The sequence below is a fragment of the Larus michahellis genome, chromosome 3 (genome assembly GCF_964199755.1).
Source record: "Larus michahellis chromosome 3, bLarMic1.1, whole genome shotgun sequence".
Taxonomy (NCBI): Eukaryota; Metazoa; Chordata; class Aves; order Charadriiformes; family Laridae; genus Larus; species Larus michahellis.
The window spans coordinates 28,332,513-28,349,659 of NC_133898.1; the positions used below are offsets into that span (position 1 = coordinate 28,332,513).

At 36.1% G+C, this 17,147-nt stretch overlaps 1 protein-coding gene across 4 annotated transcripts in view; it reads left to right on the plus strand.

Annotated features, from left to right (window-relative positions):
* Positions 1–17,147, plus strand: part of USH2A (usherin) — a 394,302-nt gene that overhangs the window by 90,686 nt on the left and 286,469 nt on the right. For all 4 annotated transcript variants that reach the window (XM_074579436.1, XM_074579435.1, XM_074579437.1 and 1 more), the window contains 5 exons: positions 104–598; positions 2,343–2,615; positions 4,128–4,285; positions 5,766–5,910; positions 16,147–16,377. In XM_074579436.1, the coding sequence (XP_074435537.1) occupies positions 104–598; positions 2,343–2,615; positions 4,128–4,285; positions 5,766–5,910; positions 16,147–16,377 (1,302 nt within the window). The remainder of the gene's footprint in view (positions 1–103; positions 599–2,342; positions 2,616–4,127; positions 4,286–5,765; positions 5,911–16,146; positions 16,378–17,147) is intronic.

Below are 17,147 nucleotides of genomic sequence, written 5' to 3' on the forward strand. Positions count from 1 at the left end.
TGTTATGTCTTGGATTAGGGCTGGAAAGATTTTAAGTATGCAATTTAAGATTATTTTTAATGTGTTAGACTGATACAGTTTTCTTCTCACCTGTTTGTTTTAGGTGTTCAGACCTTCACTGATACCATGTTATCTTCATATACCTTCTATTCCTATTACGTCCAAGCCAGCAACGTTCATGGTTTTACAAGAAGTGCATCAGTGACATACAGAACAAAATCTGGGACACCTACAGGAAGCTTGCTTTTAAATCCCATCTTTCCTGTTAGTCACCACTCTGTTTTACTTTACTGGACAAGCCTCTCCAATGACTCTGGGCCCATAGAGAAATACATTTTGACATGTACTAGCTTGGTTGATCTTCAGCCTTGTGGTCAGTATGAAGGCTTAAAAACTTCAGCAATTATTTGGAATCTCATTCCGTTTACAAAGTATGTTTTTTCTGTGCAAGCTTGTACTAGTGGAGGCTGCTTAAAGAGCCAGCCAGTAACAGTAATTACTGCACAAGCTCCTCCAGAAGGGCTACACCCACCAATGATAGAAATCATCAGCTCTACAGAACTGGCTGTGGAATGGTCACCACCTGAGAAACCAAATGGTAGGACATTGTATTTACTTTTGTAAGTCAAAGATTTTGCCAAAAAAAAAGCAGCGTATTCTCAAATCTGGTTAGAATATCCTTATCCATGTGATGTGAGACTGAAAAAGAAATAAGGCACTTGTCTGAATTTGCTTATCTGCCACTAAATGTATTCTTTTGGAGTCCAGAACTCCAACTGGATATATTGGGTTCAGGATTTAGCCCTTAGTGACATCTGCTGCAGCAAAAATCACATGTATAATTAAACATTTACAGTAAAATTAATTTTTTCTTAATTTGCCAGATCACCTAGTTCAGACAGATGTGGTGATATTGCCTTACAAAGAATAAGTAAACAGACAACAGTTATGGAAAAAAAAATAATCTAAGAATTAACAGAGAAGTCTGTTTTTAAAACCATCCGTCATGTGTAGTAACTAATTCTATTACCAGTATAACTTTGTTAGGGATTAGGCGATTGCCAAGAGTTGCTGGTCTAACTTGTGTAATAATATTTTACATTTTTGAAACTGAGAACACAGCTGTTGTAGAATACTTTTGTGATGCCACAGCTTTTACCGGTAAATGCTTTATCTTTTAATATATGTGCAATTGGGCTTTGTGAACTTGCACTTACATGCACAAATATTTGTGCATGCAAAAACAAGCATTTTGATCTGTTCACAAAATGGGCATCTGTGTCTGGGGAGCTCAGCTTTCTCTTCGAACATTTCATTTGCCAGCTATTACCAGATTAGACAGGAAGAATGCCCGCACAAGAATGCCTGTGTGTATTTAGAGGGGCTGTTCTTACAGTGCAGGTCATGATATTTGCTGTTTCCCTCAACCTATAGCATATTCTCTTCATAGTTTACCCCATAGCCATTACGTGCATGTTATTGCCAGCGTAGGCAGATTTAAGCAATACTCTCATATTTCTTTTGATGTCTGGTCAGACTTACTGGTCTGTCCAAAGACAAAGAGAGGAGCTGTTTCTCCCAAGCAACGTCTCCAGTTCTGTGCATGAGTACAGCCCCAGATATATACGTTATATGGTAATTAACTATCTCCTGGCTTTGCTAAGTCTCTCGTCTTTTCCATTTGGGAAATCTCCAGTCAGCTTTCTTACAATCTGTTCTTACAGTTGAACTACGTCCATGATCCAGCCTAGATCACGTATCACTTCACACCACAATACTGAAGTTTGTCTTTTTTTCCAAAGTGATGGAATATGCAGGAATACTTCCCACATATGTAATAGGTTTACATTGACAGAAAACTCGTACAGACATGTATCTCCTATCCAGTAGTATGTTCTGAAAGGTTAGAATTGAACTGGCACTCAAAAATTCCCTACCCATTGCGTAAATAAAAAAAAATAATAAAAAATTAAAAATATATATATTTCAAAACATTTAAATAACCTTTTGAAAATCAGAGGTCTTAAGTAATTTCCACTAACATTTGATTAGAACTTTAGGATATTGTCTTCCAGTGAGGGTAGTAGAACTCATACTGTAATCCAGCCGTTTGTTTTCAAATCCCAAAATTGCTTGGAGGGGAAAAGAAACAGTGTAATGTGTGAAGTGCCAAAGTAAGCATTTGGATGAAAATAGCAGAAATGAGGAAAACTTCTTATGCTGTATTTTTTTATGATGGTGATTGATTACATTTTTGTTCTAAATATATTCGCATTGGTATTTTAGCAGAACTCTAGAAATTGTTAAATGCACTAATTTTCCTGGTTTGCTTTTTTCTCTAGGCATAATTATAAGATATGAACTTTACATGAGAAAAAAACTAAAACCAGCTGGGAACATTCTTTCTCCAGAAATTCGTATTTTCCAAAGCAGTGGATGGCTCAGTCCTCAACCAGTTATGGCGTCTCCTAATGAGAATGCCCTGGCCCCACCACAGACCAGTACCACAGTCACTGATTTGGAGCCATTTACAGAGTATGAATTCTATGTGGTAGCAGTAAACATGGCAGGTAGCATATCTTCAGACTGGATATCGGGACAAACAGGAGAGGCTGGTAAGTATTGGTTTGAATTTGTTTGATACAAATGAAAGGAAACACTAAATTAGAATGTGTTCTTACGTTTTTATTCAATAGAACACGTCTAGTGATGATTCAAATAAGGACAAATTTGCATTTTTTAACTAATTAAAGAGAGGTCAGATTATCTCAGGATTTAGCATGTTAAGCAAAAACATTTTCTTCACCATAAAATCATATTGTTGAAGACAATAATCCCTGTTAATTAAACCAAAATTTCAAAACTACTAGATTGCAACATCTACCAGGCAGTGTTTGAATTCTCCACTATTTTCCCAGTTGTTATTTATATGTTCTTTAAAGGGAGAAAACATGAAAAAATACTGGTTTTGTCACAAATGTATTAACAGTTGGTGTGAATCAGGAATGTTGTCCAAGAAAGCACATATATTCAGAAAGGAGGTTCTAATGGCTTTTCTTGAACTGAGGCTTTCATTGTTTAGAAAGCAATTTTTTTTGAAAACTTGAGAGGGTTACCTTTTCAGGAGTATAGTGCTTGGAACTTTTAATATGCTTTATGGAGGCCAAGTGTCAAAATATGGACCATTTTTTCCCAGAAGTTTAACAGTTCATAACAGCTCTTATTACGACCCTTCTGCTCAGATTTTCAAAAGGGCTTGCCATTTGACATATTATTTGAAATAACAGCTATTTATTTTAATGTTTTATTTAGATATCTAAGTTTTTTTAGGCTGATAAAGCCTATGTTTTGCAGTAAAACATTTCTGTTACATCACTGATGCTTTTGTTTGCTGATAGCTTGAAAAATCACGTCCTCAGTCATTTGCTCCTGCAAAACAGCAGGCTAAACTAATTCCCCTTTCAAAATGAGTCTTTGTGCTTATCTGTTCTTAAATACTATATGTTATAAAAGTGTTAAATTGTATTTGGGAAGAGGTCCATTAGTGTGTTGTTTGTACACAGCAGAAGTGCTATGAGTTGGTATCCTATTATTACAGAGTAATCAGGTGGGGATTTAACTGCAGTGCAAACAATCCTTTTACAGATTTACTACGGAAGACAGGGGAACTGTTTTGTAAGAAGTGAGAGACATGTTAATTTCAAACTGCCCTAGCAAACAAAATTGCTTTTAAGATGCTGAAGTATTGAACACTTTTTGCTTTTATCAGTTTTTTCCCAGGTTGCATGAAGTTTTTCTTCAAGACTTTTTCATTTGTGTGTACTTTCCTACCTGCTACAGGGGTTAGGACTTTACTGCTGATTAGTATTTCTTTGAAGGCACAGGCAGAGTTTTATTCTGCATTCATGGCCGCAGTAGAAAACAGGAGAATGATGGGTGAGGTACTTTTTATGTGCTATCAAAATAATCTGAAAATTCCTCTTAGATTTGAAAATAAGGTTAAAAAAAAAAAAAAAGAAAAAAGAAAAGACTGTCTGAAATGGTGTTTTACACATGCAGTGAGAAAGCTTGGATTATACCCATTGCTCACTTATTTTATGAATGTTACTGTATTAAATTGATTTTAGACCCAGTGTTCATGCCATCTCCATCAGTATTCCCTCTTTCACCGTATTCCCTCAATGTGTCATGGGAAAAACCTGAAGATAATTTGGCAAGAGGAGAAGTGATGGGATACAGCATCAGTCTGACGACAGAGCAAAGGTTCTTGCCGCCATTTTCCCAGGTATTATTGTTAGTTACATTAAGTTTTTCCTAACTGGTAATAGTAAAATTAATAAAGTCTGATGTCTTCCTTGATGTTGCGATGAATCATTTCCCAGATTTGCTGTATATCCTCTGATCTAACTTTTTCACATATCAATTTGTCTTGAGTGCTCTGTAACGTTGTATGCTACTGTCATGTTTTAAGTTGTATTCCTGAGCTGACTTGTTTTCGGTAGTGGGTGAGATTCAAAATTAGGAGGGATGAAATTGAGCAAAACACATTTAAATTGCCTTGATCTTTGTATGTTCCGATTCTCTATTATTGCTGTATTTGCTGATATGCATAAAGCCATGTTGTTTTGTAGGAATCTGTATTTTCATTAAGAAGGTACCTGTCTGGCTTCCCGGACAAATCTTCGAAGTAGAAAAACCCAAAATAGCAGAAAACCAACTTTATAAAGTCTAAATACGTGATTTACTGTGAGGGTGGTGAGGCACTGGAACAGGTTGCCCAGGGAAGCTGTGGCTGCCCCATCCCTGGAGGTGTTCAAGGCCAGGCTGGATGGGGCTTTGAGCAGCCTGGTCTGGTGGGAGGTGTCCCTGCCCAGGGCAGGGGGGTTGGAATGAGATGATCTTTAAGGTCCCTTCCAACCTGAACCATTCTATGATTTAAAAATACTGTTGTAATTTTTGAGTGACTGCATTTGGCAAACAAATACCATGGCAGTAGTAGTACACTAAAAGCTTCGGAATGAGCAAAGAAACATGATAGGTAATCCCAATGTGAGAGTGGATCTGGTGCTCTGACATTGTATTCCTCATTTCAAAGCTGATTTTGTCTTTAAGTGGTACCACAGATGGGCCTCAGTTTATTTTTCTGTGAAGTGGGGATACTATTGCTCCTGCGGCTGTTGTAACAATACATAAATGTAAATTGCTTCTGGTCACGGGCTCGCAAGATTTTTCATTAAATAAATATCTGATAAAGAAGTTATCTAAAATACAAGTTTATTCAGTTCCACTCTCTCTGATAGCTTATAGTAACGTTAAAATAAAGCAGATTCAAATGTCTGTAGGTATTAGTTATTCCTCTTGTTCCTAATGCCTGCTAATCATGTCACTCGTTCAATGGTGGTCAGATTTCACCACTTAATAGTGTCATCTTTGTCATCTGGATTGTAGCTGCACTGTTTGTAGTGATAACTGCACCACCACACAGCTTTATGAGGCAATAACTTTGTTTCCTCATTTATCCACTCAGGAACTGGCTTATTACCTCATAAAACAGTGTGATGGGAAGTGTTATCACCTAAATCCTAGCTTGTTCAGATTCTCCAAAATAATCCTCTCCCTCAGCTGGTCTTTGTAGGCTTTTCCACATCTAAATGAAGGAATCTGCAAATTCAGAGACAAGTTTCTTATTAGTGAACATGTCATCAATTAATAGGAATGAAAATATTATTAACCAACTGTCATCTTCCAATCTGTTTGCTTTGCAGGTTTTGCATATAGCTGAGGCTCATGAGCTCTACTATGTGGCGATGGGATTAAAACCTTACAGGACGTACAACTTTACTATTACTCTCTGCAATCGAATAGGTTGTGTAACCAGTGAGCCAGGCACGGGGCAAACCTTGGCAGCTGGTAAGGAAACAATCTGTATCAAAGCGCAAAGCTGACACACAGTTCACTAATGAATACCGTTAAGATGATCATATTTTGATGCACAGTGACAGGGGTAGGTGTTGTATTAATGCAAAGTGACTTGCTTAATTATTATTTGTTTATCTTGACAGGTTAAAACCAAAATATTTTCAATGAAGGTTTAAGGTACACTATTATGGCAATAGGATTTTTGTGTTGCTCTCTCAAGTGCAAGTTACGGATAGGTGCATTTTTGTTCCTGTTTATTTAAATGGTAACAGTACATAAATGTGGCTGAACCCGTTCATTCATTCATGATGCTAAGAAGTTGTTAATTTGTTGTGGGGTTTTTTTTAGTCTGTGTGTCATGTTTGCAATGACAGGGCATGTGAAATGCACATGCTGTGCCAATGCCTTGCTTAACCCACGAAGAAGGAGTTGCGTGGGTTTTCTATTAAACTCTAGCATGTGTGCGTAGTGTATTCGTGTCTCTAAATCAGAAGCACTATACATGCTTTAAGTCTGCTCTTTTGAAAATGCTTGTTTATTTAGCCCCTGAGATTTATGAGAATTTGCTTTGTAGATATGTATACTCACACTTTCCTACGGAAACAATGCTTAAGAAACTGCATATATGTGTCATGCACCCTAATAAATTTTCAGTCTATGAGTTAATTTCAACCACGTACGTCAGGGACTTCAAAGGTACTAAGTTTCTACAAATATAGGAGAAAATAAGCATCAGCACAGAACAGAGATGGAGAAAGCCTGTATTTACTTTGAAGAAAAGACAGGCATGAGCTCAATTCTCAGACATCAGAGGATCAAGAGGGTTTTCAGAGAGAAATTGTTACGAATATCAGCTTCACAAGTCTCTTTATTCATAAAACGAAGTCATCAGTACAGCTCTTTAATACTATAAATCTAAGCTCAAAATGAATGCTATGTGACATACTGGTGGTCACCTGCAGACAGCTGACTACTTAACATCGTGGTTTCCTTTTGTAAAGGCATTTAAAACACATTAATTACTTTCACAATATTAGCATTTTCAGTTAAGGAATTAGTGGTGTTGTCATCTGGATGTTGTGATGATGATCTTTTAAATTACCTCTTTTACGTAATTTGGTCTCTCGTAGGAAAAAACCATGAAAATTTCTGCTGTGCAGAATGTTTTTCTAGGCTCCATGGAATGTATTTGAGTTGCCTGAATTCCATCAAAGCTCCTCTGTGTAATCAATGAAGAGATATAGGAGTTTCCAGACAGGGAATAAGGAGTAGCCCAGAGCCAGTAAATGGGAAGCTTTATATACATGAACTGAAGTGGAATTTAAGCTGTGGGGATATTACCTCTAGTCTGTTCTCTGTTCTTCATCTGTCTATTTATTTAATTGCCTTTCCATTTGTTCTCAAGTGGAAGAGAGATGATTTGCTCCTTGATTCACCATATTGTCTTTGTGTTTCAGGGGGCAAAGATTGTTCTGTCAGTCTTCTCTCTTGCTGAATTGCTGATTTCAAAATTTATTTTGTTTCCTCATTCTGCCACCTCTAAAAGTTTCAAGGTGGCCATCTCCAGAGCCTCCCATTTATATGAGTATGACTTTATCCCATACCACACAGCCGTGCAAGGAACAGTGCTCCAGTTCATGCTGATAACAATGGAAGCAAACACGGCCTAGGCAGCACACCTTATTACTACAAATGATCCAACTTTGCATTTATACATTTATTAAAAGATTCAGAAACAATAGCTTAGTTATGCCTGACAGCTTGTTTATGACCATCTCCTCCCTGGTTGTGTTAATGCTTAGAGACCTATCACATTAGAGAAGACAGGAGAATACAAAATAGAATAACAGACGTGTCCCCACATATTAGCTGTTTTGCAGTGTAGCCTTTTCCTGCTTACTGTTGTAAGCCTTGAAAGCAAAGAGCCAGTCCTGTATCAGGTTCCTTTTATGATTTTAAAGCATGTTAATATAATGTCTTAACTTTTGACAAACTCAAAAGCAAAACACTTAAATTTTGCACGCGGTTTTATGTTCCACCATTCACCTTTTTAAGTTCTGGAGAAAATTGTTAAATAATCTCCATCCAGGATTTTTTTGGGTATGCATGTCCCATTTTGTGAGGTTCTGTAAAACTGTGTTTACAAAGAAAATTTTAAAGAAACACTATTTATGAACTTCTGTGATGACTCTTAGATCAAAGTAAGTTCAAACTCAGAACAAAGTAAGGAGAAACCAGTCCCCATCATTTGTAAAAACAGATGGTCAAGTCTTAGTCCATTAATATCCTTTTGTGTCATTGAATGGTGGAAAATGAAATTAAAATTGCCTTTCTAGGACTGTTGAGGAGTTTTGCTTCATGAAGGAATCTCTCCCTGGCAGAGAGACAGCCTCCCTGGCTGGTCGCCAGTCCCCTCCATGCCCTGGCAAAGGGAGCTTTTTGGAGGAAGTCTTGACTGAAATGTGCTCCAGCATGATGGTCCCCTCGCATCGTCACACAATCCAGAAGCTTTGAATTGTGTTCCAAGTTGAGCTAGAGGTTATAGTGAATTAGACTAATTCTTCTCCTCTAATTCTGAGGAGGGTAATGGAAAACCATCTCTCCCCCTTCCCCACGTGGAGTATACTGATTTATCACGTGGAGCATTTAAATCAATGGGTAGCTTGATGACTGTGATTTTGGTGTGTCCAACTGATGTATATTAGCAAGAGGCTTGCTTTTAGAATTGCCAATGCCTTCTGAAATTTGCCACTCAAGTCTCAAGTAATTTTTAAGCTTTGTTCATATCCATTAGGCTAATTTGAAAACCAGCTAAAAAAAACCAAAACCCAACTCTTCAAAATCTATCATTCTTCTTTTTCTCTGGCAACATGTTTTTTTTTATATGGCTTAACCCAGCAAATAAAAACAAGGGCAGAAACAAGGGCGTGAAATCATTAGAAGCAAAAATGCTGAGGAAGAAAAGAAAAAGGGTTTGGGAGAGGATTTAAAAGACAAAGAAAAGAGACTTATGCAATCAGGGTCAGTATTTAGGGGTAAGACCTAAGGGAGCAGAAGCATCAGAAAGAGTCTCCTGATCCTTCAATGAGAAGTCTTTTGGAGCATAACTTAAAATTGGTTAAAATAATCCAGAAGCAAAAATACCAAATAGATCCCTTCTAACCTGGTTCAGTATAGGCATCCATACTGGGGATACTTCATGAGTAGCTTTGCAGGAGGAGAGTGAATGAAAACTAAAATCAGCCATATGTCCTTATGTCTGTCAGACTGGCAAAAAAAATCTCCTCCTCACAAATATATACACCCATGATATTTGTAAATAGTAATAAAAGAAGACAATTGAGCCGGAAGCATGTGAGGAGAGAGAGTGAGGAACCAAACAGAATTAATAAGAATTGAGTTATTTTATAAAAAAGCTGTCACAAATGCATATGAAAACAGGAAGAAGAATGTGTGATAAATAAAAGAACTTGCATGGGTTTGCCTCGTGCCTGACCAGCTCCAAGAATGATTAAAAAGTGTTGGAAGATCAATGTTACATGGTAATGCAGTATTGGGATGAAAGATCAAAGCAAGCATGTCAAGGTAATAGAAGAAGAGAATTAACCCATGTTTGTTACTCAAAGAGGAGCTGACTGGACAGAAATAGAACCTTAATTTGGTATGTTCAGATACAAATACAAAGATAGCTGGCCTTTAAAGACTCAAATAATTAAAAAGAATTTCATACTTTTTTGATCAGTATTTTAAATGTTAAACTAAGGATGCACATTCCACAGTCCTTGTGGTATTTTAAATACTCTTTACGCGCTGCAATACTATGCATATGCTATTGAAAGCCTTGGCTGATAGATGAGAGTTCATTTTTAATACTTGGTTTGAAAATTTGAAATACAATTTGAGTTTTGTTTTTGTCTTTGCTACACCAAGATCATCAAGCGGAACTGCATGTACGTAACTGAAAGCGATACTGGACAGTAATTACACATTTTTATCTCAACACCTAGAGCCGCATTTTACTTTATTCCTTTCTCTAGGTTCTGATGGGTTCAAATTAGTGTTTATTTTTGAGAATGGCATTCATCCTCTTGTTGTTACCAGGTCCTAGGCTATTTTTTTATTTTCAAAAGCATTTTTTGCTCTGTGGTTTTATCTTGTGTAGTATTCTGAGCTGATACCTTGGACTCTGTAGAACTATACTAGCTGGTACCAGTGAAAGACCTGGTCCCATAAAAGTAATTTTTTTTTGACAATGTGTTTGCATTAAATTATGGATTACTTGCATTATTCTTTGCAGCATCTACCAAGGCAAAACATGCATGTTTTCCAAATTTTTTAGTCAGGCAGAGAAACATCTTTTTATTCCCAGCGATTTCTGACATTTCAGTTAGATGGAATTAGCCGTGTGAGTGCTTGGACTAGTACAATTGCTTATCCTACCCCTCTCAAATCAGATAGTCAAAGGGTGCCTTAAACAGTCTATACAGCTATGTTTCATTAACTACTGTGTGACTGAGCTTATTTCTTGTAATTAAGTTCGTCTTTCCTTTGCCCTTCTTCATTTTTTTTTAAACTTCATTTAAAAAGCATTTTTTAAGAGACACCAAAGTATGGCTTTGTGATTGCTGCCATTTACCCCAGCACATTGTATTCCTGATCCTTTGCTTTTGATGGCAATTACAGGGTTCAGAAGCTAATTTGTAGAAGATATTCTTCCAGCACCAGCTGCATCTGGCTTCTTGGCAGACTTCTCAAGCAGTTGTATTGGTAGCTTTGGAGTTGCCTCTGGGTTTGCTGGGGTAATGATGCTGATGGGCTTTCTGGGCTGTCTTACACTCCTTGATGTCGTTTTCTTTTTGATTACCCTTTTAATCTGAGTAATTTGTCCATTTTTTCCGTTCATGAATTAAGGTCCAGCGCAAGCCCTTTTCAAGAGCCTCAAGGCATTTGTCATGGCAATATAGCATTTGTTTATGCCTGTCATAGACTGCTTTTCTACAAAAAGCTATGCCTCAATTTTAAAATCACAAATAGCCATTAAACAGGTAATAAGTAATGTATATTTTCCTTTGTTACAGAAGAGAAATACGAGGGCCATTTGCTGCTGGCCTGAAAACACAGATTGCTTTGCATGCGTGTACATAAGTCTCTTCATTGTGAATAGGACCCAAAGTGATTAAACAAGCACTCTTAATATGTTAATTTATAATTTTAATTACAACAATCTTGTATATATAGTCATTAGTGAATACTAATATAAATATTTTTCTACCTTTTTATTCATAATGCATAAACCAATCATCCAGTTACTTCTCGGCAGTTGCCTGTTTCCGTTTCATAATACAATCTTTGTTCTTAGTTATGAATGCATTTTGTTCATTCCTGTCTTGAATAATCCCTCATTAAGCTAGTCACTTTCTGCTCCATGCTAAAAAGGAAAAATTATCATGCAAATGTGGCATGCCATATTAAAAAGCACATTACCAAACACTTTTGTTGCTGTCCTTCAATTAGTTTCCCTTCTTTGAATTTAATTTCATTTGTTGTTAAACTACTGACTTGATGTATGGACTCATGAATTTGAGGCTGCTGCCAAGAATGTAGCAGGGAAAAAAATCAAAGCCTCTTCAGAAAGCTGCAGAGGCAAAGCTAAAATGAATTTGCTTCACCTTTGACAAGAACACTTGAGCAGCATTGGAATCCTCTGATGATTCAGCTTGGCTAATTATCCAATTATTTATTTCAAGAATAAAGACACTGTTTTACAATTAGAGAAGTGTAAAGTAATCTGAGAAATTTTGTAATGACAGATGACTTAAGTAACTTCTGAGATAAATAGTATCTGCTCAAACTTGTCTTGCCAAGTGTTCAAGCTGTAGTTAAACTGCTCTTTGAGTTTCAGGAAATTAGTAGGCACTCAAAAGGTATTTGTTTCTTCTCCCCTACCAACCGCATATTATACTTCAGAAAATAACTTTTCCCTCTGTGTCAAATTTGCAAGGTTTTTAAGCTATGTTTAAGTTGCATTCCTCTTGATTAAAAGCTTTTGGTTCAAAGCAATACTTTTTAATTGCCTAATGATATAAGTCAGTTCTTAGGAAAGAACCGTGCATTTAGGAGTTCATTTGCAATATAACTGAAAAATTCATTGCATGGCAGTAAAACAATTTACTGTTAATTACAAGGAGAAGAATTTGCTGTACCATGCTCACAGATTGCCATGAATCATGCAGCACTCCTAGAGATTTATAACAGATGTGTAAGTGGGATGAATTAGCAGGGTTTAATAACAGAGACACAAATCATGCAGACTTCAAGGAGCTTTAATTGATATACTAGAATGTGACGGGCATGAATCACTCAGCCATTCAACAGCACTGTAACATATGGTCAGCTCAATATGCTGCATCTTAAATCGGTTGGTGAGTCGTTGGTTGTCCCATATGGTGGAAGCAATATATTTTTTGTGATTTTTAAAAACTACTGTGTATTACATCTATTTTTAAAGAAATACAATTGTAACATACCCATGTTATTAAATTTTCTTTTGATATCCATTATGGGTGGTTTTTATTCGTTTTTGGGGAATAGTCCAAAATGGACTCTAAAGAATCTTCTAAAAAAATCAAAATATTGTCAGAAGACGTAAGTATTATTTCTTGACTCAGTTACTGTTGAAATGACAGATACTGCTGTGAAACACAGGGAAAGAAAAGATCATACGTACGAGAAATGCTACGGCAATCTCTGGACTAATAACTTGTAGCAAAACCCAAATTGGATGACCAATAGTGGGGCATGTAATTTTACCAGCAAGGTAAACTCCAAGATGGAAAAAAAAATAATAAAATTTTCTTTAAGTTTTTTCCCTCAAATTCGCCAAACATTTCTGTTTTAATTTGTATGTTTGCATTTTGAATTCAACTGAACAATGATTACAACCTGTATCCTTTTTGTTGCCGTTACCTTTCTGAACTATTCAGAATGGCTAATTGAAGGCTTCTGTGGAAGGGTACACAAATATCTACCTACAGTATGCTGAGCAGTAGTTACTCAAACATATGTAAGCCTGTTAAATTTAGCCACAGTATAAATATGTTATTCCTGGGACAAGATTCTGGCAGAATATGGAAAAGCTTTAGCAGTTGTATTAGTAAACCTGACAGACTTGAGAAAGGAGTATTGTATCCTTAGAACCGTGGCTGCCAGAATTTAATGTCAACAATTAAAATTTATTTTGATCCTTACCTAGTGTTTATTACTGTTTGTATACACAACAGACCTTACTAATACAGAGATGCACTATTAGATGGAATTACCATCTGTTCAGAGTGAAATGCTGGCATCTGTCTTCGAGTCTAAAACTAAAATGATATTATTTCAAACAAAACAAAATTAACTGCTCTTTACTTACCAACTTCATTTTTGTGTACATGTGTGTGCATACACACATGGGAAAGGCTTATTTGTAATGACCTGTGTAGCAACATCTATATTTAGATATATGACTTCAACGTAAGCTGTATGGACCATCTGTCTTTATTGGTCTTTTTTGTGCCCTCTGCTACACAATGGCATGCAGCAATCATGGGCTTTTAAATACTGTTTTAGCTTTATAATATATTAAATATGTATTATATAGCAAGACATTAAAACTACATAATTAAAATACACAAAATGTGACTTTGAATCCACTAAAATGCAGTACGCTCATTATTTTGACAGATGTGTCTTAACAGAACGTGACTAAAAAAAATTAAATAGGTGAAATTATAGTCGATTCATCTTTCAGAAAGTAGCTACAGGTACCACAGTGACACCTTTAGGAAAATATATACTGTATCTTTTAGTCTTGAATATTTTTAATTTCAGCATTTAGTACCCTGCTGGGCTAGTGCTATAGATTTATTTTCAGTCCTGTCTGTTCCTGTGCAGTTTAGTTTTTTGTTTCTTTTTTTTTTTAACTTATGTAATCTATTATGTACAGTCTTCCACTGTCTTGATGCACAAGAATTCTCAAGCATCAATGAGACTGTAGTTTAAATACTAATATTATAGCGAGGATGTTACTTTCTGAAAGGGTAGGCTTCTGTTCCATATATCACAAAATAATAAATTGTGTCATGCCAGTGTTTAATGCGTGTACACAGTGCATTAACTGTAACTGTAGTACATTTATTTGTGCTAGAGGAGACTTGAAAATGATTAAAAAATCAATACTTTCCTGTCAGAGAAGCAAGTGTTACGATGCATTTAAGTAGTTAATTGCATAAGCCCCATAAAAGCTTCAGGTTTGGGTATCAGAGATGCCGTAATTATGGTCCAAGTAACTGCCGTTTATTAATACTAGACTTTAAAGGAAGATATAGTTATTGTCATGAGTGTTAGTTAGCGGTATGCGTTTTGGCAATAATGAATTTTAGCATTTCTGTTTTACCATCACTAAGCTGAACTGGAGGGCTCAACCTCTTACGTTCGCGTTTAAAATGCTGACGTACACTAGTTCCCTCCAAAGGTGAAGTTTTGATTGTTAAGCCATGTTTTCTATTTAAACTTGTGCATTAATACCACAATTCATTAGTGCTGTGCACTACTTATGCAGGAAAGCTTATGACCTCACGCTGCATTACTTCAATTTTGACATTGTAAATTTCTACCATAGTGTGAGATACTAATTAGATTGTGAAGTCATAAATGATGCCTAAGCAGCAATTTACAGCACATAGTGTCATTGGCAGTTTCCCAGTTCCCCCACTCCCTGCTTTCTCCAAGAAGAGTATTTATCAAGTTAGAGAGGGGCAAAGAAAAAGAAAGAAAGAAAGAAAGAAAATAAAGCAGCCACATGCTACAGGCAAATAGGAAAAATGAAAAATATGTTAATCATCTTGGTGATGTTACATTAAACGCACGTTAAACATCACGTGCGAGTGTTTAAAAGGATGTTATTAATTCATTCTAAATGAAGCAATCTCTCCTTCTTTAAAGAACTCACACTATGTACAATGCTGTGCTATGAAGTAATATGTCAGATTTCAAAGGCCCATATTTTAATTCAGGTTTTATTGTTCTTGAAAGGCGTTTATTGCTCTTTACTATGTCATTATGGGAACAAGTAATTTTTACAAGTTGTCATTGTATTTCACTTCCTGGGTACAAATGAAGTTTCTGTTGTTAAATCCTTTCCTTTATCAGGGAAAGAAGAGGAAGCAAAAAAAGGCAAGATGGATATAGATTCTATAGGTAGTAGAGTATTCTTGTACTTCTCCAAATGACAACTTTTATTGTTCCAATGATAGTCCATTTCTTTCCCACCTCTATGGCCATCATGCCATTATCCAAACAGGTCATACTGCCCTCCAGTGGCTTGCTGTACAGTATTTTTTAAAAAATTAAAAAATAAATTTGTTCATAACTCAGCTGTAGAGTGACCAACACTATCAGAATGTTTAAAAGAATATCAGAGTATGGGTTTTAATGGTAGGAGGATTATTGTAGTAACAGAAAACTTATGCTGATACCTTTGTGGAAACAATCTTGTGTGGAGTCTGTGAGCCAGTGTTGGTGGAAAAAGGTTAGAGAGGATCATTTACTTGAGATGAATAATTATCTGAACATATGCTAATGTCTTGTGTGTGCACCATGAGGAAAACAACCTGATGGGCCTTCAGTATTGTGGACGGATAGCTGTTTTGCTCCTGTTGACAAGGATGAGTTCAGTGATGAAGGACTCATGTAGTCATGTACCATACTGCTGAGGTGTAACAAGGGTGTTAATCAACTCTTCAGGTTCTCCTTTGGTCTTTCACTCAGATCCAATGCTGAAAGTCATACAGATACGTGCTTACAGTGAATACGGCATGAGAAGCTAATCAAGGAAGGAATACAAATATACTTTTTTATGAAGATGTTGATTCAGATTCTTAAACATTATGAAAAAAAAAATTTTGGATATAACGCTAGAAACATTTATCCAAAGCCTAAATAAACAAATATGGTATTTCTTGTGGAATTGAAACTAACTTCCTATAAAGATTAAGAGTATTTTAGTGTTGTTTTGTGTTTTGTTTTTTTTTTTTTCTAATTGAGCTTCTATGGATATCTGTGTTTATTCTTAAGATGATCAGAAACTGAAGCAGGATGTTTTGCAACAATTATGCTATGTGCAATAAATAATCTCCCAAGTATTATGGACAATGATACCTGGATTATTTTTTTTTTTATGCACAGCTCCAAGAAAACTTAGTGCCCCTCGTGTTGAAGGAATAAACAGCACAATGGTAAAGATAAATTGGAATGAACCTGAAGAACTTAATGGGCCTTCTCCCATCTACCAGGTGGAAAGGATGGATTCATCTTTAGCTACATTGACTACAGAAGTAATGAAAGGGATCCGTTTCCCAGGAAATGGATATTACAGATTCGCTAGTTCCACTCTCCCTGCCAATACTTACTTTACAGGTAAATGAGTTTAAATGACTTACAAAATGTACCAATTGTACTCTGCATTTGTTTTACCATTTATTATCGTCTTCTATATAACTTTCATGGTAAAATCTGTAGTTTTTAATTTATGAGCATAATGTGATTGTTAGTGATGTATGGGCTATTTCGATTCTCACATAAAAAGCCTTCGGAAAATGTTATTGGACGTGTGGGATTTGTATTCCCTTGCCTTTGGACATAGAGATGTACATGATGGTGAATGTTGCTGCATATTTGACTCATTTCCTAGTTGTAAATATAAGATGGATTTTTATTTAATCTTCTGGGATAAAAAATTTTCGATGAATTTGCTGTGAGTACTAAGGCATGTTTTCTTTGATATCTTTTTGAGGATTCCCAAGGTTGCATAAGCATTCAAAAAGCACTTTCTTCTGTATTCAGGACATTTGTGTTGTGGTCCTGTTTGTTTTGTCAAGGAAAGAAAAAAGGCTGCCAATCTGACAGAAGTCTGCTGTTACGGGGTATTATCTCCTCTCTTTTTTGAATAGTTATTTATTTTGTAACTGGGTGTTTTTCAGAATGAATCAGACATATTATCCTATGTTCTGTGATTCTCATCATTTGCTGATGTCTTCATTCTTGGTTGCAGCAAAGATATAGACAGTATGATTTTGGGGAAAATATCTAGATGAATCTGGTTGTGTGTTTGAGATGCTGTAGAGGTCTGTAAGTGAAATATTACATTGGTGTGCATGAGGTATAAGGTTTTGAAAGTACAAGAACCA